This window comes from Petromyzon marinus, assembly GCF_048934315.1.
Source record: "Petromyzon marinus isolate PM22_M1 ecotype Great Lakes invasive population chromosome 75 unlocalized genomic scaffold, UKy_Petmar_22M1.pri1.0 chr75_unloc.3, whole genome shotgun sequence".
Taxonomy (NCBI): Eukaryota; Metazoa; Chordata; class Hyperoartia; order Petromyzontiformes; family Petromyzontidae; genus Petromyzon; species Petromyzon marinus.
The window spans coordinates 1-26,292 of record NW_027422615.1 but is presented as its reverse complement, the minus strand read 5'-3'; the positions used below and the strand labels follow the sequence as shown (position 1 = coordinate 26,292).

Below are 26,292 nucleotides of genomic sequence, written 5' to 3'. Positions count from 1 at the left end.
TGAGTATCTCACCGTGTAGGCTCATGTTGGTGAGTGTGCGTGGTGAGTAGTGGTGAGTATTGGTGAGTCTCTCACCGTGTAGGCTCATGTTGGTGAGTGTGCGTGGTGAGTGTAGTGGTGAGTAGTGGTGAGTATCTCACCATGTAGGCTCATGTTGGTGAGTGTGCGTGGTGAGTGTAGTGGTGAGTAGTGGTGAGTATCTCACCGTGTAGGCTCATGTTGGTGAGTGTGCGTGGTGAGTGTAGTGGTGAGTGTAGTGGTGAGTAGTGGTGAGTCTCTCACCGTGTAGGCTCATGTTGGTGAGTGTGCGTGGTGAGTGTAGTGGTGAGTGTAGTGGTGAGTGTAGTGGTGAGTGTAGTGGTGAGTAGTGGTGAGTGTAGTGGTGAGTCTCTCACCGTGTAGGCTCATGTTGGTGAGTGTGCGTGGTGAGTGTGCGTGGTGAGTGTAGTGGTGAGTAGTGGTGAGTATCTCACCGTGTAGGCTCATGTTGGTGAGTGTGCGTGGTGAGTGTAGTGGTGAGTAGTGGTGAGTATCTCACCGTGTAGGCTCATGTTGGTGAGTGTGCGTGGTGAGTGTAGTGGTGAGTAGTGGTGAGTATCTCACCGTGTAGGCTCATGTTGGTGAGTGTGCGTGGTGAGTGTAGTGGTGAGTAGTGGTGAGTGTAGTGGTGAGTGTAGTGGTGAGTATCTCACCATGTAGGCTCATGTTGGTGAGTGTAGTGGTGAGTGTAGTGGTGAGTCACCGTGTAGGCTCATGTTGGTGAGTGTAGTAGTGGTGGTGAGTGTAGTAGTATTATTGTGTCACCATGTAGGCTCATGTTGGTGAGTGTAGTAGTGGTGGTGAGTGTAGTAGTGAGTGTAGTGGTGAGTGTATTAGTAGTTAGTGAGTCTCTCACCGTGTAGGCTCATGTTGGTGAGTGTGCGAGCGATCTCCAGCAGCGCCGCTGCCCCCGCCGTCACCGTCGAGGCTCCCGGCCCCCCACCCAGGGTCCCTCGAGACGCCCCCAGCACCACCACACGCTCTACAACAACAACAATAACAACGTCAATAACAACGTCAACAACAACGTCAACAACAACAATAACAACAACGTCAACAACAACGTCAACAACAACAATAACAACAAAGTCAATAACAACAACAACAACGTCAATAACAACAACGTCAACAACAACGCCCCCAGCACCACCACGCGCTCTGCAACAACAACAACAACAACGTCAACAACAACGTCAACAACAACGTCGTCAACAACAACGTCGTCAACAACAACGTCGTCATGAACAACAACGTCAACAACAAAAACGTCATCAACAACAATGTCGTCAACAACAACGTCACCAACAACGTCATCTACAACGTCAACAACGTCAACAACAACATCAACGTCGTCAACAACAACGTCAACAACAACAACGTCAACAACGTCGTCATCATCAACGTCAACAACGTCAACAAAAACAACAACACCGTCATCAACAACAACGTCGTCATCAACAACGTCGTCAACAACAACGTCAACAACATCAACAACGACAACAACAACGTCAACAACAACATCAACAACGTCAACAACAACAACAACGTCAACAACAACAACGTCAGCAACGTCATCAACAACAACAACAACAACAACAACGTCAACAACAACGTCAACAATAACAACAACAACGTCAATAACAACAACGTCAATAACAACAACGTCAACAACAACGCCCCCAGCACCACCACACGCTCTGCAACGTCAACAACAACGTCGTCAACAACAACAACATCGTCAACAACAACGTCAACAACAACGTCAACAACAACAACGTCAACAACAACGTCGTCAACAACAACGTCGTCAACAACATCGTCAACAACAACGTCAACAACATCGTCAACAACAACGTCAACAACAACGTCAACAACAACAACGTCAACAACAACGTCGTCAACAACAACGTCGTCAACAACGTCGTCAACAACGTCGTCAACAACAACAACATCGTCAACAACATCGTCAACAACAACGTCAACAACATCGTCAACAACAACGTCAACAACATCGTCAACAACAACATCAACAACAACGTCAACAACAACATCAACAACAACGTCAACAACAACGTCGTCAACAACAACAACGTCAACAACAACAACGTCAACAACAACAACAACGTCGTCAACAACAACAACATTAACAACAACGTCGTCAACGTCAACAACAACGTCAACAACAACGTCAACAACGTCAACAACACCGTCACCGTGAACCCCACCCACCCACACGGACACCGTGAACCCCACCCACCCACACGGCCAAAACAGTGAACCCCACCCACCCACACGGCCACCGTGAACCCCACCCACCCACACGGCCACCGTGAACCCCACCCACCCACACGGTCACCGTGAACCCCACCCACCCACACGGCCACCGTGAACCCCACCCACCCACACGGACACCGTGTGGGTGGGTGGGGTTCACGGCCACCGTGAACCCCACCCACCCACACGGCCACCGTGAACCCCACCCACCCACACGGCCACCGTGAACCCCACCCACCCACACGGCCACCGTGAACCCCACCCACCCACACGGCCACCGTGAACCCCACCCACCCACACGGCCACCGTGAACCCCACCCACCCACACGGCCACCGTGAACCCCACCCACCCACACGGCCACCGTGAACCCCACCCACCCACACGGCCACCGTGAACCCCACCCACCCACACGGCCACCGTGAACCCCACCCACCCACACGGCCACCGTGAACCCCACCCACCCACCCACACGGACATCGTGAACCCCACCCACCCACACAGTGAACCCCACCCACCCACACGGACACCGTGAACCCCACCCACCCACACGGACACAGTGAACCCCACCCACCCACACAGTGAACCCCACCCACCCACACGGCCATCGTGAACCCCACCCACCCACACGGACACAGTGAACCCCACCCACCCACCCACACGGCCACCGTGAACCCCACCCACCCACACGGCCACCGTGAACCCCACCCACCCACACGGCCACCGTGAACCCCACCCACCCACACGGCCACCGTGAACCCCACCCACCCACCCACACGGACATCGTGAACCCCACCCACCCACACAGTGAACCCCACCCACCCACACGGACACCGTGAACCCCACCCACCCACACGGACACAGTGAACCCCACCCACCCACACAGTGAACCCCACCCACCCACACGGCCATCGTGAACCCCACCCACCCACACGGACACAGTGAACCCCACCCACCCACCCACACGGCCACCGTGAACCCCACCCACCCACACGGCCACCGTGAACCCCACCCACCCACACGGTCACCGTGAATCCCACCCACCCACACACCCACCCACCCACCCACACACCCACACACCCACCCACACACCCACCCACCCACCCACCCACCCACACACCCACCCACCCACCCACCAACCCACCCACACCTGGCTCGCGATGTCCCTTCAGCCAGCCCAGGACGTTGTTCATCTGCCGGGTGCTGCGCTCGTTCCAGACGCTCACCTCCACGGCGGACAGACCGGTAGCAAGCGCCGGGCCCAGCCGGTAGGGAGAGTCCATCCTGCCCCTCCAGGCGGGGGGTGCCATGGGGCTACTGGGAGACAGGGACCTGGGTGGGAGAGACCAAGTGGGAGATAACAAGGGGGGTGGAAGGGGAGTTATGATGATGGTGGTGGAGGTAGGGAGAGTCCATTCTGCCCCTCCAGGCGGGGGGTGCCATGGCGCTACTGGGAGACAGGGACCTGGGTGGGAGAGACCAAGTGGGAGATAACAAGGGGGGTGGAGATATGATGGTGGTGGTGGAGGTAGGGAGAGTCCATTCTGCCCCTCCAGGCGGGGGGTGCCATGGCGCTACTGGGAGACAGGGACCTGGGTGGGAGAGACCAAGTGGGAGATAACAAGGGGGGGGTGGAGTTATGATGGTGGTGGTGGAGGTAGGGAGAGTCCATTCTGCCCCTCCAGGCAGGGGGTGCCATGGCGCTACTGGGAGACAGGGACCTGGGTGGGAGAGACCAAGTGGGAGATAACAAGGGGGGTGGAAGGGGAGTTATGATGATGGTGGTGGAGGTAGGGAGAGTCCATTCTGCCCCTCCAGGCGGGGGGTGCCATGGCGCTACTGGGAGACAGGGACCTGGGTGGGAGAGACCAAGTGGGAGATAACAAGGGGGGGGGTGGGTGGAGGGGGAGTTATGATGGTGGTGGTGGAGGTAGGGAGAGTCCATTCTGATATGGAGGGGGGGGGGGCGCCATGGCGCTACTGGGAGACAGGGACCTGCGTGGGAGAGACCAAGTGGGAGATGACAAGGGGGGGTGTGGAGGGGGAGTTATGATGGTGGTGGTGGAGGTAGGGAGAGTCCATTCTGCCCCTCCAGGCAGGGGGTGCCATGGCGCTACTGGGAGACAGGGACCTGGGTGGGAGAGACCAAGTGGGAGATAACAAAGGGGGTGGAGATATGATGGTGGTGGTGGAGGTAGGGAGAGTCCATTCTGCCCCTCCAGGCGGGGGGTGCCATGGCGCTACTGGGAGACAGGGACCTGCGTGGGAGAGACCAAGTGGGAGATAACAAGGGGGGTGGAGTTATGATGGTGGTGGTGGAGGTAGGGAGAGTCCATCCTGCCCCTCCAGGCAGGGGGTGCCATGGCGCTACTGGGAGACAGGGACCTGCGTGGGAGAGACCAAGTGGGAGATAACAAGGGGGGGGGTGGGTGGAGGGGGAGTTATGATGGTGGTGGTGGAGGTAGGGAGAGTCCATTCTGCCCCTCCAGGCAGGGGGTGCCATGGCGCTACTGGGAGACAGGGACCTGGGTGGGAGAGACCAAGTGGGAGATAACAAGGGGGGTGGAGATATGATGGTGGTGGTGGAGGTAGGGAGAGTCCATTCTGCCCCTCCAGGCGGGGGGTGCCATGGCGCTACTGGGAGACAGGGACCTGGGTGGGAGAGACCAAGTGGGAGATAACAAGGGGGGGGTGGGTGGAGGGGGAGTTATGATGATGGTGGTGGAGGTAGGGAGAGTCCATTCTGCCCCTCCAGGCGGGGGGTGCCATGGCGCTACTGGGAGACAGGGACCTGGGTGGGAGAGACCAAGTGGGAGATAACAAGGGGGGGGTGGGTGGAGGGGGAGTTATGATGGTGGTGGTGGAGGTAGGGAGAGTCCATTCTGCCCCTCCAGGCGGGGGGTGCCATGGCGCTACTGGGAGACAGGGACCTGGGTGGGAGAGACCAAGTGGGAGATAACAAGGGGGGTGGAAGGGGAGTTATGATGGTGGTGGTGGAGGTAGGGAGAGTCCATTCTGCCCCTCCAGTCGGGGGGCGCCATGGGGCTACTGGTAGACAGGGACCTGGGTGGGAGAGACCAAGTGGGAGATAACAAGGGGGGTGGAGATATGATGGTGGTGGTGGAGGTAGGGAGAGTCCATTCTGCCCCTCCAGGCGGGGGGTGCCATGGCGCTACTGGAAGACAGGGACCTGGATGGGAGAGACCAAGTGGGAGATGACAAGGGGGGGGGGAGTTATGATGGTGGTGGTGGAGGTAGGGAGAGTCCATTCTGCCCCTCCAGGCGGGGGGTGCCATGGCGCTACTGGGAGACAGGGACCTGGGTGGAGAGACCAAGTGGGAGATAACAAGGGGGTGGAGTTATGATGGTGGTGGTGGAGGTAGGGAGAGTCCATCCTGCCCCTCCGGGCGGGGGGTGCCATGGCGCTACTGGGAGACAGGGACCTGGGTGGGAGAGACCAAGTGGGAGATAACAAGGGGGGGGTGGGTGGAGGGGGAGTTATGATGGTGGTGGTGGAGGTAGGGAGAGTCCATTCTGCCCCTCCAGGCAGGGGGTGCCATGGCGCTACTGGGAGACAGGGACCTGGGTGGGAGAGACCAAGTGGGAGATAACAAGGGGGGTGGAGATATGATGGTGGTGGTGGAGGTAGGGAGAGTCCATTCTGCCCCTCCAGGCGGGGGGTGCCATGGCGCTACTGGGAGACAGGGACCTGGGTGGGAGAGACCAAGTGGGAGATAACAAGGGGGGGGGTGGGTGGAGGGGGAGTTATGATGATGGTGGTGGAGGTAGGGAGAGTCCATTCTGCCCCTCCAGGCGGGGGGTGCCATGGCGCTACTGGGAGACAGGGACCTGGGTGGGAGAGACCAAGTGGGAGATAACAAGGGGGGTGGAAGGGGGAGTTATGATGGTGGTGGTGGTGGAGGTAGGGAGAGTCCATCCTGCCCCTCCAGGCGGGGGGTGCCATGGCGCTACTGGGAGACAGGGACCTGGGTGGGAGAGACCAAGTGGGAGATAACAAGGGGGGGGGTGGGTGGAAGGGGAGTTATGATGGTGGTGGTGGAGGTAGGGAGAGTCCATCCTGCCCCTCCAGGCGGGGGGTGCCATGGCGCTACTGGGAGACAGGGACCTGGGTGGGAGAGACCAAGTGGGAGATAACAAGGGGGGGTGGGTGGAGGGGGAGTTATGATGATGGTGGTGGAGGTAGGGAGAGTCCATTCTGCCCCTCCAGTCGGGGGGTGCCATGGCGCTACTGGGAGACAGGGACCTGGGTGGGAGAGACCAAGTGGGAGATAACAAGGGGGGTGGAAGGGGAGTTATGATGATGGTGGTGGAGGTAGGGAGAGTCCATTCTGCCCCTCCAGGCGGGGGTGCCATGGGGCTACTGGGAGACAGGGACCTGGGTGGGAGAGACCAAGTGGGAGATAACAAGGGGGGTGGAGATATGATGGTGGTGGTGGAGGTAGGGAGAGTCCATTCTGCCCCTCCAGTCGGGGGGCGCCATGGGGCTACTGGGAGACAGGGACCTGGGTGGGAGAGACCAAGTGGGAGATAACAAGGGGGGGTGGAGTTATGATGGTGGTGGTGGAGGTAGGGAGAGTCCATCCTGCCCCTCCAGGCAGGGGGTGCCATGGCGCTACTGGGAGACAGGGACCTGGGTGGGAGAGACCAAGTGGGAGATAACAAGGGGGGGGGTGGGTGGAGGGGGAGTTATGATGGTGGTGGTGGAGGTAGGGAGAGTCCATCCTGCCCCTCCAGGCGGGGGGTGCCATGGCGCTACTGGGAGACAGGGACCTGGGTGGGAGAGACCAAGTGGGAGATGACAAGGGGGGTGGAGTTATGATGGTGGTGGTGGAGGTAGGGAGAGTCCATTCTGCCCCTCCAGGCGGGGGGTGCCATGGCGCTACTGGGAGACAGGGACCTGGGTGGGAGAGACCAAGTGGGAGATAACAAGGGGGGTGGAAGGGGAGTTATGATGGTGGTGGTGGAGGTAGGGAGAGTCCATTCTGCCCCTCCAGGCGGGGGGTGCCATGGCGCTACTGAGAGACAGGGACCTGGGTGGGAGAGACCAAGTGGGAGATAACAAGGGGGGGGTGGGTGGAGGGGGAGTTATGATGGTGGTGGTGGAGGTAGGGAGAGTCCATTCTGCCCCTCCGGGCAGGGGGTGCCATGGCGCTACTGGGAGACAGGGACCTGGGTGGGAGAGACCAAGTGGGAGATAACAAGGGGGGGTGGAGTTATGATGGTGGTGGTGGAGGTAGGGAGAGTCCATTCTGCCCCTCCAGGCGGGGGGTGCCATGGCGCTACTGGGAGACAGGGACCTGGGTGGGAGAGACCAAGTGGGAGATGACAAGGGGGGGGGAGTTATGATGGTGGTGGTGGAGGTAGGGAGAGTCCATTCTGCCCCTCCAGGCGGGGGGTGCCATGGCGCTACTGGGAGACAGGGACCTGGGTGGGAGAGACCAAGTGGGAGATAACAAGGGGGGTGGAGATATGATGGTGGTGGTGGAGGTAGGGAGAGTCCATTCTGCCCCTCCGGGCGGGGGGTGCCATGGCGCTACTGGGAGACAGGGACCTGGGTGGGAGAGACCAAGTGGGAGATAACAAGGGGGGGGGTGGGTGGAGGGGGAGTTATGATGGTGGTGGTGGAGGTAGGGAGAGTCCATTCTGCCCCTCCAGGCGGGGGGTGCCATGGCGCTACTGGGAGACAGGGACCTGGGTGGGAGAGACCAAGTGGGAGATGACAAGGGGGGTGGAGATATGATGGTGGTGGTGGTGGAGGTAGGGAGAGTCCATTCTGCCCCTCCAGGCAGGGGGTGCCATGGCGCTACTGGGAGACAGGGACCTGGGTGGGAGAGACCAAGTGGGAGATAACAAGGGGGGTGGAGTTATGATGGTGGTGGTGGAGGTAGGGAGAGTCCATTCTGCCCCTCCAGGCAGGGGGTGCCATGGCGCTACTGGGAGACAGGGACCTGGGTGGGAGAGACCAAGTGGGAGATAACAAGGGGGGTGGAGTTATGATGGTGGTGGTGGAGGTAGGGAGAGTCCATTCTGCCCCTCCAGGCGGGGGGTGCCATGGCGCTACTGGGAGACAGGGACCTGGGTGGGAGAGACCAAGTGGGAGATAACAAGGGGGGTGGAGATATGATGGTGGTGGACGTAGGGAGAGTCCATTCTGCCCCTCCAGGCGGGGGGTGCCATGGCGCTACTGGGAGACAGGGACCTGCGTGGGAGAGACCAAGTGGGAGATAACAAGGGGGGGTGGAAGGGGAGTTATGATGGTGGTGGTGGAGGTAGGGAGAGTCCATTCTGCCCCTCCAGGCGGGGGGTGCCATGGCGCTACTGGGAGACAGGGACCTGGGTGGGAGAGACCAAGTGGGAGATAACAAGGGGGGTGGAAGGGGAGTTATGATGGTGGTGGTGGTGGAGGTAGGGAGAGTCCATTCTGCCCCTCCAGGCGGGGGGTGCCATGGCGCTACTGGGAGACAGGGACCTGGGTGGGAGAGACCAAGTGGGAGATAACAAGGGGGGTGGAAGGGGAGTTATGATGGTGGTGGTGGTGGAGGTAGGGAGAGTCCATTCTGCCCCTCCAGGCAGGGGGTGCCATGGCGCTACTGGGAGACAGGGACCTGGGTGGGAGAGACCAAGTGGGAGATAACAAGGGGGGTGGAAGGGGAGTTATGATGGTGGTGGTGGAGGTAGGGAGAGTCCATTCTGCCCCTCCAGTCGGGGGGTGCCATGGGGCTACTGGTAGACAGGGACCTGGGTGGGAGAGACCAAGTGGGAGATGACAAGGGGGGTGGAGTTATGATGGTGGTGGTGGAGGTAGGGAGAGTCCATTCTGCCCCTCCAGGCGGGGGGTGCCATGGCGCTACTGGGAGACAGGGACCTGGGTGGGAGAGACCAAGTGGGAGATAACAAGGGGGGGGGGGTGGGTGGAGGGGGAGTTATGATGGTGGAGGTAGGGAGAGTCCATTCTGCCCCTCCAGGCGGGGGGTGCCATGGCGCTACTGGGAGACAGGGACCTGGGTGGGAGAGACCAAGTGGGAGATAACAAGGGGGGTGGAAGGGGAGTTATGATGGTGGTGGTGGAGGTAGGGAGAGTCCATTCTGCCCCTCCAGGCGGGGGGTGCCATGGCGCTACTGGGAGACAGGGACCTGGGTGGGAGAGACCAAGTGGGAGATAACAAGGGGGGTGGAGTTATGATGGTGGTGGTGGAGGTAGGGAGAGTCCATTCTGCCCCTCCAGGCGGGGGGTGCCATGGCGCTACTGGGAGACAGGGACCTGGGTGGAAGAGACCAAGTGGGAGATAACAAGGGGGGTGGAGTTATGATGGTGGTGGTGGAGGTAGGGAGAGTCCATTCTGCCCCTCCGGGCAGGGGGTGCCATGGCGCTACTGGGAGACAGGGACCTGGGTGGGAGAGACCAAGTGGGAGATAACAAGGGGGGTGGAGATATGATGGTGGTGGTGGAGGTAGGGAGAGTCCATTCTGCCCCTCCAGGCGGGGGGTGCCATGGCGCTACTGGGAGACAGGGACCTGGGTGGGAGAGACCAAGTGGGAGATAACAAGGGGGGGTGGGTGGAGGGGGAGTTATGATGGTGGTGGTGGTGGAGGTAGGGAGAGTCCATTCTGCCCCTCCAGGCAGGGGGTGCCATGGCGCTACTGGGAGACAGGGACCTGGGTGGGAGAGACCAAGTGGGAGATAACAAGGGGGGGGGTGGGGTGGAGGGGGAGTTATGATGGTGGTGGTGGAGGTAGGGAGAGTCCATTCTGCCCCTCCAGGCGGGGGGTGCCATGGCGCTACTGGGAGACAGGGACCTGGGTGGGAGAGACCAAGTGGGAGATGACAAGGGGGGTGGAGTTATGATGGTGGTGGTGGAGGTAGGGAGAGTCCATTCTGCCCCTCCAGGCGGGGGGTGCCATGGCGCTACTGGGAGACAGGGACCTGGGTGGGAGAGACCAAGTGGGAGATAACAAGGGGGGGTGGAGTTATGATGGTGGTGGTGGAGGTAGGGAGAGTCCATTCTGCCCCTCCAGGCGGGGGGTGCCATGGCGCTACTGGGAGACAGGGACCTGGGTGGGAGAGACCAAGTGGGAGATGACAAGGGGGGTGGAGTTATGATGGTGGTGGTGGAGGTAGGGAGAGTCCATTCTGCCCCTCCAGGCGGGGGGTGCCATGGCGCTACTGGGAGACAGGGACCTGGGTGGGAGAGACCAAGTGGGAGATAACAAGGGGGGTGGAGATATGATGGTGGTGGTGGAGGTAGGGAGAGTCCATCCTGCCCCTCCAGGCGGGGGGTGCCATGGCGCTACTGGGAGACAGGGACCTGCGTGGGAGAGACCAAGTGGGAGATGACAAGGGGGGTGGAGTTATGATGGTGGTGGTGGAGGTAGGGAGAGTCCATTCTGCCCCTCCAGGCAGGGGGTGCCATGGCGCTACTGGGAGACAGGGACCTGGGTGGGAGAGACCAAGTGGGAGATGACAAGGGGGGTGTGGAGGGGGAGTTATGATGGTGGTGGTGGAGGTAGGGAGAGTCCATCCTGCCCCTCCGGGCAGGGGGTGCCATGGCGCTACTGGGAGACAGGGACCTGGGTGGGAGAGACCAAGTGGGAGATAACAAGGGGGGTGGAAGGGGAGTTATGATGGTGGTGGTGGAGGTAGGGAGAGTCCATCCTGCCCCTCCAGGCGGGGGGTGCCATGGCGCTACTGGGAGACAGGGACCTGGGTGGGAGAGACCAAGTGGGAGATAACAAGGGGGGTGGAAGGGGAGTTATGATGGTGGTGGTGGTGGAGGTAGGGAGAGTCCATCCTGCCCCTCCAGGCGGGGGGTGCCATGGCGCTACTGGGAGACAGGGACCTGGGTGGGAGAGACCAAGTGGGAGATAACAAGGGGGGTGGAAGGGGAGTTATGATGGTGGTGGTGGTGGAGGTAGGGAGAGTCCATTCTGCCCCTCCAGGCGGGGGGTGCCATGGCGCTACTGGGAGACAGGGACCTGCGTGGGAGAGACCAAGTGGGAGATGACAAGGGGGGTGGAGTTATGATGGTGGTGGTGGAGGTAGGGAGAGTCCATTCTGCCCCTCCAGGCGGGGGGTGCCATGGCGCTACTGGGAGACAGGGACCTGGGTGGGAGAGACCAAGTGGGAGATAACAAGGGGGGTGGAAGGGGAGTTATGATGGTGGTGGTGGTGGAGGTAGGGAGAGTCCATTCTGCCCCTCCAGGCGGGGGGTGCCATGGCGCTACTGGGAGACAGGGACCTGCGTGGGAGAGACCAAGTGGGAGATGACAAGGGGGGTGGAGTTATGATGGTGGTGGTGGAGGTAGGGAGAGTCCATTCTGCCCCTCCAGGCGGGGGGTGCCATGGCGCTACTGGGAGACAGGGACCTGGGTGGGAGAGACCAAGTGGGAGATAACAAGGGGGGTGGAGTTATGATGGTGGTGGTGGAGGTAGGGAGAGTCCATTCTGCCCCTCCAGGCAGGGGGTGCCATGGCGCTACTGGGAGACAGGGACCTGGGTGGGAGAGACCAAGTGGGAGATAACAAGGGGGGTGGAAGGGGAGTTATGATGGTGGTGGTGGTGGAGGTAGGGAGAGTCCATTCTGCCCCTCCAGGCGGGGGGTGCCATGGCGCTACTGGGAGACAGGGACCTGGGTGGGAGAGACCAAGTGGGAGATAACAAGGGGGGGGGTGGGTGGAGGGGGAGTTATGATGGTGGTGGTGGAGGTAGGGAGAGTCCATCCTGCCCCTCCAGGCGGGGGGTGCCATGGCGCTACTGGGAGACAGGGACCTGCGTGGGAGAGACCAAGTGGGAGATAACAAGGGGGGTGGAAGGGGAGTTATGATGGTGGTGGTGGTGGAGGTAGGGAGAGTCCATTCTGCCCCTCCGGGCGGGGGGTGCCATGGCGCTACTGGGAGACAGGGACCTGGGTGGGAGAGACCAAGTGGGAGATAACAAGGGGGGGGTGGGTGGAGGGGGAGTTATGATGGTGGTGGTGGAGGTAGGGAGAGTCCATTCTGCCCCTCCAGGCGGGGGGTGCCATGGCGCTACTGGGAGACAGGGACCTGGGTGGGAGAGACCAAGTGGGAGATAACAAGGGGGGGGTGGGTGGAGGGGGAGTTATGATGATGGTGGTGGAGGTAGGGAGAGTCCATTCTGCCCCTCCAGTCGGGGGGTGCCATGGCGCTACTGGGAGACAGGGACCTGCGTGGGAGAGACCAAGTGGGAGATGACAAGGGGGGTGGAGTTATGATGGTGGTGGTGGAGGTAGGGAGAGTCCATTCTGCCCCTCCAGGCGGGGGGTGCCATGGCGCTACTGGGAGACAGGGACCTGGGTGGGAGAGACCAAGTGGGAGATAACAAGGGGGGTGGAGTTATGATGGTGGTGGTGGAGGTAGGGAGAGTCCATTCTGCCCCTCCAGGCAGGGGGTGCCATGGCGCTACTGGGAGACAGGGACCTGGGTGGGAGAGACCAAGTGGGAGATAACAAGGGGGGTGGAAGGGGAGTTATGATGGTGGTGGTGGTGGAGGTAGGGAGAGTCCATTCTGCCCCTCCAGGCGGGGGGTGCCATGGCGCTACTGGGAGACAGGGACCTGGGTGGGAGAGACCAAGTGGGAGATAACAAGGGGGGGGGTGGGTGGAGGGGGAGTTATGATGGTGGTGGTGGAGGTAGGGAGAGTCCATTCTGCCCCTCCAGGCGGGGGGTGCCATGGCGCTACTGGGAGACAGGGACCTGGGTGGGAGAGACCAAGTGGGAGATGACAAGGGGGGTGGAGATATGATGGTGGTGGTGGAGGTAGGGAGAGTCCATTCTGCCCCTCCAGGCGGGGGGTGCCATGGCGCTACTGGGAGACAGGGACCTGGGTGGGAGAGACCAAGTGGGAGATAACAAGGGGGGGGTGGGTGGAGGGGGAGTTATGATGATGGTGGTGGAGGTAGGGAGAGTCCATTCTGCCCCTCCAGGCGGGGGGTGCCATGGCGCTACTGGGAGACAGGGACCTGGGTGGGAGAGACCAAGTGGGAGATGACAAGGGGGGGGGAGTTATGATGGTGGTGGTGGAGGTAGGGAGAGTCCATTCTGCCCCTCCAGGCAGGGGGTGCCATGGCGCTACTGGGAGACAGGGACCTGGGTGGGAGAGACCAAGTGGGAGATGACAAGGGGGGGGAGTTATGATGGTGGTGGCAGAGGTAGGGAGAGTCCATTCTGCCCCTCCGGGCGGGGGGCGCCATGGCGCTACTGGGAGACAGGGACCTGGGTGGGAGAGACCAAGTGGGAGATAACAAGGGGGGGTGTGGAGGGGGAGTTATGATGGTGGTGGTGGAGGTAGGGAGAGTCCATTCTGCCCCTCCAGGCGGGGGGTGCCATGGCGCTACTGGGAGACAGGGACCTGGGTGGGAGAGACCAAGTGGGAGATAACAAGGGGGGGTGGGGGAGGTGAGAAAGGGTTGAGTTATGATGATGGTGGTGGTGGAGGTAGGGAGAGTCCATTCTGACATGGAGGGGGGGGGGGCATGGCAGAGACCAAGTGGGAGATAACTAGGAGGGGGGAGCATGGGAGAGACCAAGTGGGAGATAACTAGGAGGGGGGAGCATAGGAGAGACCAAGTGGGAGATAACTAGGAGGGGGGAGCATGGGAGAGACCAAGTGGGAGATAACTAGGAGGGGGGAGCATGGGAGAGACCAAGTGGGAGATAACTAGGAGGGGGGAGCATGGGAGAGACCAAGTGGGAGATAACTAGGAGGGGGGAGCATGGGGGAGACCAAGTGGGAGATAACTCGGAGGGGGGAGCATGGGAGAGACCAAGTGGGAGATAACTCGGAGGGGGGAGCATGGGAGAGACCAAGTGGGAGATAACTAGCAGGGGGGAGCATGGGAGAGACCAAGTGGGAGATAACTAGGAGGGGGGAGCATGGGAGAGACCAAGTGGGAGATAACTAGCAGGGGGGAGCATGGGAGAGACCAAGTGGGAGATAACTAGGAGGGGGGAGCATGGGAGAGACCAAGTGGGAGATAACTAGGAGGGGGGAGCATGGGAGAGACCAAGTGGGAGATAACTAGGAAGGGGGAGCATGGGAGAGACCAAGTGGGAGATAACTAGGAGGGGGGGAGCATGGGAGAGACCAAGTGGGAGATAACTAGGAGGGGGGAGCATGGGAGAGACCAAGTGGGAGATAACTAGGAGGGGGGAGCATGGGAGAGACCAAGTGGGAGATAACTAGGAGGGGGGAGCATGGGAGAGACCAAGTGGGAGATAACTAGGAAGGTGGAGTATGGGAGAGACCAAGTGGGAGATAACTAGGAGGGGGGGAGCATGGGAGAGACCAAGTGGGAGATAACTAGGAGGGGGGAGCATGGGAGAGACCAAGTGGGAGATAACTCGGAGGGGGGAGCATGGGAGAGACCAAGTGGGAGATAACTCGGAGGGGGGAGCATGGGAGAGACCAAGTGGGAGATAACTAGGAGGGGGGAGCATGGGAGAGACCAAGTGGGAGATAACTAGGAAGGGGGAGCATGGGAGAGACCAAGTGGGAGATAACTAGGAGGGGGGAGCATGGGAGAGACCAAGTGGGAGATAACTAGGAGGGGGGGAGCATGGGAGAGACCAAGTGGGAGATAACTAGGAGGGGGGGAGCATGGGAGAGACCAAGTGGGAGATAACTAGGAGGGGGGAGCATGGGAGAGACCAAGTGGGAGATAACTAGGAGGGGGGGAGCATGGGAGAGACCGAGTGGGAGATAACTAGGAGGGGGGAGCATGGGAGAGACCAAGTGGGAGATAACTAGGAGGGGGGGAGCATGGGAGAGACCAAGTGGGAGATAACTAGGAGGGGGGGAGCATGGGAGAGACCAAGTGGGAGATAACTAGGAGGGGGGGAGCATGGGAGAGACCAAGTGGGAGATAACTAGGAGGGGGGGAGCATGGGAGAGACCAAGTGGGAGATAACTAGGAGGGGGGAGCATGGGAGAGACCAAGTGGGAGATAACTAGGAGGGGGGGAGCATGGGAGAGACCAAGTGGGAGATAACTAGGAGGGGGGAGCATGGGAGAGACCAAGTGGGAGATAACTAGGAGGGGGGAGTATGGGAGAGACCGAGTGGGAGATAACTAGGAGGGGGGAGCATGGGAGAGACCAAGTGGGAGATAACTAGGAGGGGGGGAGCATGGGAGAGACCAAGTGGGAGATAACTAGGAGGGGGGGAGCATGGGAGAGACCAAGTGGGAGATAACTAGGAGGGGGGGAGCATGGGAGAGACCAAGTGGGAGATAACTAGGAGGGGGGGAGCATGGGAGAGACCAAGTGGGAGATAACTCGGAGGGGGGAGCATGGGAGAGACCCCACGTGCCCCACCCCCACCCCCACCCACCCCACGTGCCCCACCCACTCCCCCCCAACCCCACGTGCCCCACACACCCCCGCCCCCACCCACACCTCATGAGCTGCTGAGCTGCGGCCATTCCGATTGGCTGTGCGGGGATGGAGGGGAGCCCTGAGGAGCGAGTGGCCGGCAGGCGCGACTCGTTGAAGGCCGGAAACCCCGGGGAGTAAGGGTCCCCCAGGCCGTTGTGCACCTGCGGGCACGCCGGCGGCCATGACAGGACACAAGCGTGAGTCGGTGGGCGGTGTGTGGGCGCGTGCGCGTGTGGGTAGGTGGGCGAGTGGGTGGGTGGGTGGGTAGGTGGGTGAGTGGGTGGGTGGGTGTGTGGGTAGGTGGGCGAGTGGGTGGGCGTATGTTGTGGGTGGGTGGGTGTGTGTGTGGGTGAGTGGGTGTGTGGGTGGGCGTGTGGGTGTGTGGGCGAGTGGGTGGGTGCGCGTATGTTGTGGGTGGGTGGGTGAGTGAGTGGGTGGGTGAGTGTGTGGGTGGGCGTGTGGGTGGGTGGGTGAGTGAGTAGGTGAGTGAGTGGGTGAGTGAGTGGGTGAGTGAGTGGGTGAGTGAGTGGGTGGGTGAGCGAGTGGGTGGGTAGGTGGGTGAGTGTATGGGTGGTTGAGTGAGTGGGTGGTTGAGTGAGTGGGTGGGTGGGTGGGCGTGTGGGTGAATGGGTGGGTGGGCGTGTGGGTGAATGGGTGGGTGAGTGAGTGGGTGGGTGAGCGAGTGGGTGGGTGGGTAGGTGGGTGAGTGTGTGGGTGGTAGAGTGAGTGGGTGGGCGTGTGGGTGGGTTGGCGTGTGGGGGAATGGGTGGGTGAGTGGGTGGGCGTGTGGGTGAATGGGTGACTGTTCGGGTGAGCGTGCAGGTAAGCGTGCGGGTGAGCGTGTGGGTGAGCGTGTGGGTGAGTGTGTGAGTGAGTGTGTGAGTGAGTGTGTGGGTGAATGAGTGAGTGTGGGTGAGCGTGTGGGTGTGTGGGTGAGTGTGTGGGTGAGTGTGTGGGTGAGTGTGTGGGTGAGCGTGTGGGTGAGCGTGTGGGTGAGCGTGTGGGTGAGCGTGTGGGTGAGCGTGTGGGTGAGCGAGTGGGTGAGCGTGTGGGTGAGCGTGTGGGTGAGCGTGCGGGTGAGAGTGCGGGTGAGCGTGTGGGTGAGCATGTGGGTGAGCGTGTGGGTGAGCGTGTGGGTGAGCGTGTGGGTGAGCGTGCGGGTGAGCGTGCGGGTGAGCGTGTGGGTGAGCGTGTGGGTGAGCGTGTGGGTGGGTGAGTGAGTGAGTGGGTGAGTGAGTGAGTGTGTGGGTGAGTGAGCGTGTGCGTGAGCGTGTGGGTGAGTGAGTGAGTGGGTGAGTGAGTGGGTGAGTGAGTGAGCGTGTGGGTGAGTGAGCGTGTGGGTGAGTGTGTGGGTGAGCGTGTGGGTGAGCGTGTGGCTGAGCGTGTGGGTGAGTGTGTGGGTGAGCGTGTGGGTGAGCGTGTGGGTGAATGAGTGAGTGTGTGGGTGAATGAGTGAGTGGGTGAGTGAGTGAGTGTGTGGGTGGGTGAGTGTGTGGGTGAGTGTGTGGGTGAATGAGTGAGTGTGTGGGTGAATGAGTGAGTGGGTGAGTGGGTGAGTGAGTGAGTGTGTGGGTGGGTGAGTGTGTGGGTGAGCGTGTGGGTGAGCGTGTGGGTGAGTGAGTGAGTGGGTGAGCGTGTGGGTGAGTGTGTGGGTGAGTGTGTGGGTGAGTGAGTGAGTGGGTGAGCGTGTGGGTGAGTGTGTGGGTGAGTGAGTGAGTGGGTGAGCGTGTGGGTGAGCGTGTGGGTGAGGGTGTGGGTGAGTGAGTGGGTGAGCGTGTGGGTGAGTGAGTGAGTGGGTGAGCGTGTGGGTGAGCGTGTGGGTGAGTGTGTGGGTGAGTGAGTGGGTGTGTGAGCGTGTGGGTGAGTGTGTGGGTGAGTGGGTGGGTAAGCGTGTGGGTGAGTGTGTGGGTGAGTGAGTGGGTGAGTGGGTGAGTGGGTGAGCGTGTGGGTGAGTGTGTGGGTGAGCGTGTGGGTGAGCGTGTGGGTGAGCGTGTGGGTGAGCGTGTGGGTGAGTGAGTGAGTGAGTGGGTGAGTGAGTGAGTGGGTGAGTGGGTGAGTGAGTGAGTGTGTGGGTGGGTGAGTGTGTGTGTGAGTGTGTGGGTGAGCGTGTGGGTGAGTGTGTGTGTGAGTGTGTGGGTGAGCGTGTGGGTGAGCGTGTGGGTGAGCGTGCGGGTGAGCGTGTGGGTGAGCGTGTGGGTGAGCGTGCGGGTGAGCGTGTGGGTGAGCGTGTGGGTGAGCGTGTGGGTGAGCGTGTGGGTGAGCGTGCGGGTGAGCGTGCGGGTGAGCGTGTGGGTGAGCGTGTGGGTGAGCGTGTGGGTGGGTGAGTGAGTGAGTGGGTGAGTGAGTGAGTGTGTGGGTGAGTGAGCGTGTGCGTGAGCGTGTGGGTGAGTGAGTGAGTGGGTGAGTGAGTGGGTGAGTGAGTGAGCGTGTGGGTGAGTGAGCGTGTGGGTGAGTGTGTGGGTGAGCGTGTGGGTGAGCGTGTGGCTGAGCGTGTGGGTGAGTGTGTGGGTGAGCGTGTGGGTGAGCGTGTGGGTGAATGAGTGAGTGTGTGGGTGAATGAGTGAGTGGGTGAGTGAGTGAGTGTGTGGGTGGGTGAGTGTGTGGGTGAGTGTGTGGGTGAATGAGTGAGTGTGTGGGTGAATGAGTGAGTGGGTGAGTGGGTGAGTGAGTGAGTGTGTGGGTGGGTGAGTGTGTGGGTGAGCATGTGGGTGAGCGTGTGGGTGAGTGAGTGAGTGGGTGAGCGTGTGGGTGAGTGTGTGGGTGAGTGTGTGGGTGAGTGAGTGAGTGGGTGAGCGTGTGGGTGAGTGTGTGGGTGAGTGAGTGAGTGGGTGAGCGTGTGGGTGAGCGTGTGGGTGAGCGTGTGGGTGAGTGAGTGGGTGAGTGTGTGGGTGAGTGAGTGAGTGGGTGAGCGTGTGGGTGAGCGTGTGGGTGAGTGTGTGGGTGAGTGAGTGGGTGTGTGAGCGTGTGGGTGAGTGTGTGGGTGAGTGGGTGGGTGAGCGTGTGGATGAGTGTGTGGGTGAGTGAGTGGGTGAGTGGGTGAGTGGGTGAGCGTGTGGGTGAGTGTGTGGGTGAGCGTGTGGGTGAGCGTGTGGGTGAGCGTGTGGGTGAGCGTGTGGGTGAGTGAGTGAGTGAGTGGGTGAGTGAGTGAGTGGGTGAGTGGGTGAGTGAGTGAGTGTGTGGGTGGGTGAGTGTGTGTGTGAGTGTGTGGGTGAGCGTGTGGGTGAGTGTGTGTGTGAGTGTGTGGGTGAGCGTGTGGGTGAGCGTGTGGGTGAGCGTGTGGGTGAGCGTGTGGGTGAGCGTGTGGGTGAGCGTGTGGGTGAGCGTGTGGGTGAGTGTGTGGGTGAGTGAGTGGGTGTGTGAGCGTGTGGGTGAGTGTGTGGGTGAGTGGGTGGGTGAGCGTGTGGGTGAGTGTGTGGGTGAGTGAGTGGGTGAGTGGGTGAGTGGGTGAGCGTGTGGGTGAGCGTGTGGGTGAGCGTGTGGGTGAGTGAGTGAGTGAGTGGGTGAGTGAGTGAGTGGGTGAGTGGGTGAGTGAGTGAGTGTGTGGGTGGGTGAGTGTGTGTGTGAGTGTGTGGGTGAGCGTGTGGGTGAGTGTGTGTGTGAGTGTGTGGGTGAGCGTGTGGGTGAGCGTGTGGGTGAGCGTGTGGGTGAGCGTGTGGGTGAGCGTGTGGGTGAGCGTGTGGGTGAGCGTGTGGGTGAGCGTGTGGGTGAGCGTGTGGGTGAGCGTGTGGGTGAGCGTGTGGGTGAGCGTGTGGGTGAGCGTGTGGGTGAGCGTGTGGGTGAGCTCACGTGTGCGAGCACGGCGGTTTTCTCGTCCAGATTTGGGCGATCTGCAGGGTCCGGGTAGATGAGGACTCCCACACAGCCAAACTTCTCCGCATTGTGCACCTGAGGGTGAGGGGGTGAGAGTGACACTCTGACTCACTCTCACTCACACTCACTCACACACACTCATACACACTCTCTTACTCACTCACACTCTCTTACTCATACACTCACTCACTCACTCTCACACACACTCACCCACTCACTCACTCATCCAGACGGTGGGTGCCTGTGTCTCTCCGAGTCTCCCCCCCGTGTCTCCCTGTGTCTCTCCGAGTCTCCCCCCCGTGTCTCCCCCCCGTGTCTCCCCCCCGTGTCTCCCCCCCGTGTCTCCCCCCCGTGTCTCCCTCCCATGTCTCCCCCCCGTGTCTCCCCCGTGTCTCCCCCCCCGTGTCTCCCCGTGTCTCCCCCCCGTGTCTCCCTGTGTCTCCCCCGTGTCTCCCCCCCCTTGTCTCCCCCCCGTGTCTCCCCCCCCCCGTGTCTCCCCGTGTCTCCCCCGTGTCTCCCCCGTGTCTCCCCCCCGTGTCTCCCCCGTGTCTCCCCGTGTCTCCCCGTGTCTCCCTGTGTCTCCCCGTGTCTCCCCCCCGTGTCTCCCCCCCGTGTCTCCCGCCCGTGTCTCCCCCCCCGTGTCTCCCCGTGTCTCCCCCCCGTGTCTCCCCCGTGTCCCCCGTGTCTCCCCCCCTTGTCTCCCCCCCGTGTCTCCCCCCCCCCGTGTCTCCCCGTGTCTCCCCCGTGTCTCCCCCGTGTCTCCCCCCCGTGTCTCCCCCGTGTCTCCCCCCCGTGTCTCCCCGTGTCTCCCCGTGTCTCCCCCGTGTCTCCCCGTGTCTCCCCGCCGTGTCTCCCCCCCCTTGTCTCCCCCCCGTGTCTCCCCCCCCCCGTGTCTCCCCGTGTCTCCCCCGTGTCTCCCCCGTGTCTCCCCCCCGTGTCTCCCCCGTGTCTCCCCGTGTCTCCCCGTGTCTCCCTGTGTCTCCCCATGTCTCCCCGTGTCTCCCCCGTGTCTCCCCCGTGTCTCCCCCCCCGTGTCTCCCCCCCGTGTCTCCCCGTGTCTCTCCGTGTCTCGCCCCCGTGTCTCCCCCGTGTCTCCCCCCCCGTGTCTCCCCCGTGTCTCCCCGTGTCTCCCCGTGTCTCTCCGTGTCTCGCCCCCGTGTCTCCCCCGTGTCTCCCCCCCCGTGTCTCCCCCCCCGTGTCTCCCCCCCGTGTCTCCCCGTGTCTCCCCCCCGTGTCTCCCCCCCGTGTCTCCCCCCCGTGTCTCCCCCCCCGTGTCTCCCCCCCGTGTCTCCCCCCCCGTGTCTCCCCCCCGTGTCTCCCCGTGTCTCCCCGTGTCTCCCCGCCGTGTCTCCCCCGTGTCTCCCCCGTGTCTCCCCCCCGTGTCTCCCCCGTGTCTCCCCGTGTCTCCCCGTGTCTCCCTGTGTCTCCCCATGTCTCCCCGTGTCTCCCCCGTGTCTCCCCCGTGTCTCCCCCCCCGTGTCTCCCCCCCGTGTCTCCCTGTGTCTCCCTCGTCTCTCCCCCGTGTCTGCCCGTGTCTCCCCCCCCGTGTCTCCCCGTGTCTCCCCCCCGTGTCTCCCCCGTGTCTCCCCCCCGTGTCTCCCCCGTGTCTCCCCCCCGTGTCTCCCCCCCCGTGTCTCCCCCGTGTCTCCCCCCCGTGTCTCCCCCGTGTCTCCCACGTGTCTCCCCGTGTCTCCCCCGTGTCTCCCCGTGTCTCCCCCCCGTGTCTCCCCGTGTCTCCCCCCCGTGTCTCCCCCCCGTGTCTCCCCCCCCGTGTCTCCCCCCCGTGTCTCCCCGTGTCTCCCCCCCGTGTCTCCCTGTGTCTCCCCCGTGTTTCCCCCCCGTGTCTCCCCGTGTCTCCCTGTGTCTCCCCATGTCTCCCCGTGTCTCCCCCCCGTGTCTCCCCATGTCTCCCCGTGTCTCCCCCCCGTGTCTCCCCGTGTCTCCCCATGTCTCCCCGTGTCTCCCCCCCGTGTCTCCCCATGTCTCCCCGTGTCTCCCCCCCGTGTCTCCCCGTGTCTCCCCGTGTCTCCCCCCCGTGTCTCCCCCGTGTCTCCCCCGTGTCTCCCCGTGTCTCCCCCCCGTGTCTCCCCGTGTCTCCCCCCCGTGTCTCCCCCCCGTGTCTCCCCCCCCGTGTCTCCCCCCCCGTGTCTCCCCCCCGTGTCTCCCCCCCCGTGTCTCCCCCCCGTGTCTCCCCATGTCTCCCCGTGTCTCCTCCCCGTGTCTCCCCGTGTCTCCCCCCCGTGTCTCCCCCGTGTCTCCCGCCCGTGTCTCCCCGCCGTGTCTCCCCCCCGTGTCTCCCCCCCGTGTCTCCCCCGTGTCTCCCCGTGTCCCCGTGTCTCCCCGTGTCTCCCCCCCGTGTCTCCCCCGTGTCTCCCCCGTGTCTCCCCCCCGTGTCTCCCGCCCGTGTCTCCCCCCCCGTGTCTCCCCGTGTCTCCCCCCCGTGTCTCCCTGTGTCTCCCCCGTGTCCCCCGTGTCTCCCCCCCCTTGTCTCCCCCCCGTGTCCCCCCCCCCCGTGTCTCCCCGTGTCTCCCCCGTGTCTCCCCCGTGTCTCCCCCCCGTGTCTCCCCCGTGTCTCCCCGTGTCTCCCCGTGTCTCCCTGTGTCTCCCCATGTCTCCCCGTGTCTCCCCCGTGTCTCCCCCGTGTCTCCCCCCCCGTGTCTCCCCCCCGTGTCTCCCCGTGTCTCTCCGTGTCTCGCCCCCGTGTCTCCCCCGTGTCTCCCCCCCCGTGTCTCCCCCGTGTCTCCCCGTGTCTCCCCCCCGTGTCTCCCCCGTGTCTCCCCGTGTCTCCCCGTGTCTCCCCCCCCGTGTCTCCCCCCCCGTGTCTCCCCCCCGTGTCTCCCCGTGTCTCCCCGTGTCTCCCCCGTGTCTCCCCCCCCGTGTCTCCCCCCCGTGTCTCCCCGTGTCTCCCCCCCGTGTCTCCCCCCCGTGTCTCCCCCCCGTGTCTCCCCCCCCGTGTCTCCCCCCCGTGTCTCCCCCCCCGTGTCTCCCCCCCGTGTCTCCCCGTGTCTCCCCGTGTCTCCCCGCCGTGTCTCCCCCGTGTCTCCCCCGTGTCTCCCCACCGTGTCTCCCCCGTGTCTCCCCCCCGTGTCTCCCCCGTGTCTCCCGCCCGTGTCTCCCCGCCGTGTCTCCCCCCCGTGTCTCCCCCCCGTGTCTCCCCCGTGTCTCCCCGTGTCTCCCCGTGTCTCCCCCCCCGTGTCTCACCGTGTCTCCCCCCCGTGTCTCCCTGTGTCTCCCCCGTGTCTCCCCGTGTCTCCCCGTGTCTCCCCCCCGTGTCTCCCCCGTGTCTCCCCCCCGTGTCTCCCCCGTGTCTCCCCCGTGTCTCCCTGTGTCTCCCCATGTCTCCCCGTGTCTCTCTCCCCATGTCTCCCCGTGTCTCCCCGTGTCTCCCCCGTGTCTCCCCCATGTCTCCCCCGTGTCTCCCCCCGTGTCTCCCCCCCGTGTCTCCCCCCCGTGTCTCCCCCCGTGTCTCCCCGTGTCTCCCCCCGTGTCTCCCCGTGTCTCCCGTGTCTCCCCCGTGTCTCCCCGTGTCTCCCCCCCGTGTCTCCCCGTGTCTCCCCCGTGTCTCCCCGTGTCTCCCCGTGTCTCCCCCCCGTGTCTCCCCGTGTCTCCCCGTGTCTCCCCGTCATGTCTCCCCGTGTCTCCCCCGTGTCTCCCCCATGTCTCCCCGTGTCTCCCCCCCCCGTGTCTCCCCGTGTCTCCCCCATGTCTCCCCGTGTCCCCCCCCCCCGTGTCTCCCCCGTGTCTCCCCCGTGTCTCCCCGTGTCTCCCCGTGTCTCCCCCGTGTCTCTCCGTGTCTCCCCCGTGTCTCCCCCGTGTCTCCCCCCGTGTCTCCCCGTGTCTCCCCCGTGTCTCCCCGTGTCTCCCGTGTCTCCCCGTGTCTCCCCGTGTCTCCCCGTGTCTCCCTGTGTCTCCCCCGTGTCTCCCCATGTCTCCCCGTGTCTCCCCGTGTCTCCCCGTGTCTCCCCGTGTCTCCCCCGTGTCTCCCCCGTGTCTCCCCGTGTCTCCCCCGTGTCTCCCCATGTCTCCCCGTGTCTCCCCGTGTCTCCCCCGTGTCTCCCCCGTGTCTCCCCCTGTCTCCCCCATGTCTCCCCGTGTCTCCCCCCGTGTCTCCCCCCGTCTCCCCCGTGTCTCACCCCCCGTGTCTCCCCCCGTGTCTCTCCGTGTCTCCCGTGTCTCCCCCCGTGTCTCCCGTGTCTCCCCGTGTCTCCCCGTGTCTCCCCGTGTCTCCCCGTGTCTCCCCCGTGTCTCCCCCGTGTCTCCCGTGTCTCCCCCGTGTCTCCCCGTGTCTCCCCCCGTGTCTCCCCCCCCGTGTCTCCCCATGTCTCCCCGTGTCTCCCCGTGTCTCCCCGTGTCTCCCCCGTGTCTCCCCCCCGTGTCTCCCGTGTCTCCCCGTGTCTCCCCGTGTCTCCCCCGTGTCTCCCCGTGTCTCCCCGTGTCTCCCGTGTCTCCCCCGTGTCTCCCCGTGTCTCTCCCGTGTCTCCCCTGTGTCTCCCCCGTGTCTCCCCATGTCTCCCCGTGTCTCCCCGTGTCTCCCCGTGTCTCCCCCGTGTCTCCCCATGTCTCCCCGTGTCTCCCCGTGTCTCCCCATGTCTCCCCGTGTCTCCCCCCCGTGTCTCCTCCCCGTGTCTCCCCCGTGTCTCCCTGTGTCTCCCCGTATCTCCCCGTGTCTCCCCCATGTCTCCCCCCCGTGTCTCCCCGTGTCTCCGTGTCTCCCCGTGTCTCCCCCCCCGTGTCTCCCCCCCCGTGTCTCCCCCGTGTCTCCCCCCCCGTGTCTCCCCCCCGTGTCTCCCCCGTGTCTCCCCGTCATGTCTCCCCCCCGTGTCTCCCCGTGTCTCCCCCGTGTCTCCCCGTGTCTCCCCCATGTCTCCCCGTGTCTCCCCGTGTCTCCCCCATGTCTCCCCGTGTCTCCCCCGTGTCTCCCCGTGTCTCCCCCGTGTCTCCCTGTGTCTCCCCGTGTCTCCCCGTGTCTCCCCGTCATGTCTCCCCCCCCCGGGTCTCCCCCGTGTCTCCCCCGTGTCTCCCCCATGTCTCCCCGTGTCTCCCCGTGTCTCCCCGTGTCTCCCCATGTCTCCCCCGTGTCTCCCCGTGTCTCCCCGTGTCTCCCCCCCGTGTCTCCCCCCCGTGTCTCCCCGTGTCTCCCCGTGTCTCCCCCGTGTCTCCCCCCCGTGTCTCCCCCCCGTGTCTCCCCCCCGTGTCTCCCCGTGTCTCCCCCGTGTCTCCCCCGTGTCTCCCCCGTGTCTCCCCCGTGTCTCCCCGTGTCTCCCCCGTGTCTCCCCTTGTCTCCCCCCGTGTCTCCCCCGTGTCTCCCCGTGTCTCTCCCGTGTCTCCCCATGTCTCCCCCGTGTCTCCCCGTGTCTCCCCGTGTCTCCCCCCCGTGTCTCCCCCGTGTCTCCCCGTGTCTCCCCGTGTCTCCCCGTGTCTCCCCGTGTCTCCCCGTGTCTCCCCGTCATGTCTCCCCCCCGTGTCTCCGCGTGTCTCCCCCGTGTCTCCCCGTGTCTCCCCGTGTCTCCCCCGTGTCTCCCCGTGTCTCCCCGTGTCTCCCCGTGTCTCCCCCCCGTGTCTCCCCGTGTCTCCCCGTGTCTCCCCCATGTCTCCCCGTGTCTCCCCCGTGTCTCCCCCCCGTGTCTCCCCGTGTCTCCCCCGTGTCTCCCCCGTGTCTCCCCATGTCTCCCCCATGTCTCCCCCCGTGTCTCCCCGTGTCTCCCCCCGTGTCTCCCCCATGTCTCCCCCATGTCTCCCCCGTGTCTCCCCGTGTCTCCCCCGTGTCTCCCCGTGTCTCCCCCGTGTCTCCCCGTGTCTCCCCGTGTCTCCCCGTGTCTCCCCCCGTGTCTCCCCGTGTCTCCCCGTGTCTCCCCCATGTCTCCCCGTGTCTCCCCCGTGTCTCCCCCCCGTGTCTCCCCGTGTCTCCCCCGTGTCTCCCCCGTGTCTCCCCCATGTCTCCCCCATGTCTCCCCCGTGTCTCCCCGTGTCTCCCCCGTGTCTCCCCCATGTCTCCCCCATGTCTCCCCCGTGTCTCCCTGTGTCTCCCCGTGTCTCCCTGTGTCTCCCCGTGTCTCCCCGTGTCTCCCCGTGTCTCCTCCCCGTGTCTCCCCCGTGTCTCCCCGTGTCTCCCCCGTGTCTCCCCGTGTCTCCCCGTGTCTCCCCGTGTCTCCCCGTGTCTCCCCGTGTCTCCCCGTCATGTCTCCCCCCCCGTGTCTCCCCGTGTCTCCCCGTGTCTCCCCGTCATGTCTCCCCCCCCGTGTCTCCCCGTGTCTCCCCGTGTCTCCCCATGTCTCCCCGTGTCTCCCCCGTGTCTCCCCCGTGTCTCCCCGTGTCTCCCCGTGTCTCCCCCGTGTCTCCCCGTGTCTCCCCCGTGTCTCCCCTTGTCTCCCCCCCGTGTCTCCCCGTGTCTCCCCGTGTCTCCCCGTGTCTCCCCGTGTCTCCCCCGTGTCTCCCCCGTGTCTCCCCGTGTCTCCCCGTGTCTCCCCGTGTCTCCCCCGTGTCTCCCCCGTGTCTCCCCCGTGTCTCCCCCGTGTCTCCCGTGTCTCCCTCGTGTCTCCCCGTGTCTCCCCGTGTCTCCCTGTGTCTCCCGTCATGTCTCCCCCCCCGTGTCTCCCCCGTGTCTCCCCGTGTCTCCCCGTGTCTCCCCCGTGTCTCCCATGTCTCCCCGTGTCTCCCCCGTGTCTCCCCGTGTCTCCCCGTGTCTCCCCGTCATGTCTCCCCCCCGTGTCTCCCCCGTGTCCCCCGTGTCCCCGTGTCTCCACCCCGTGTCTCCCCCGTGTC

The 26,292-nt window shown here is 63.6% G+C and overlaps 1 protein-coding gene across 1 annotated transcript in view; it reads right to left on the bottom strand.

Moving 5' to 3' along the window:
* The window catches only part of LOC142908170 (transferrin receptor protein 2-like), a 39,562-nt gene extending 19,934 nt beyond the window's left edge, over positions 1-19,628 (bottom strand). The window contains exons 1-4 of the mRNA XM_076058472.1: positions 19,507-19,628; positions 15,742-15,881; positions 3,462-3,643; positions 896-1,021 (exon numbers count right to left, since the gene is read on the bottom strand). Of these exons, the coding sequence (XP_075914587.1) occupies positions 896-1,021; positions 3,462-3,643; positions 15,742-15,767 (334 nt within the window). The 5' untranslated portion in view covers positions 15,768-15,881; positions 19,507-19,628. The remainder of the gene's footprint in view (positions 1-895; positions 1,022-3,461; positions 3,644-15,741; positions 15,882-19,506) is intronic.
* Positions 19,629-26,292: the final 6,664 nt, after the last annotated feature.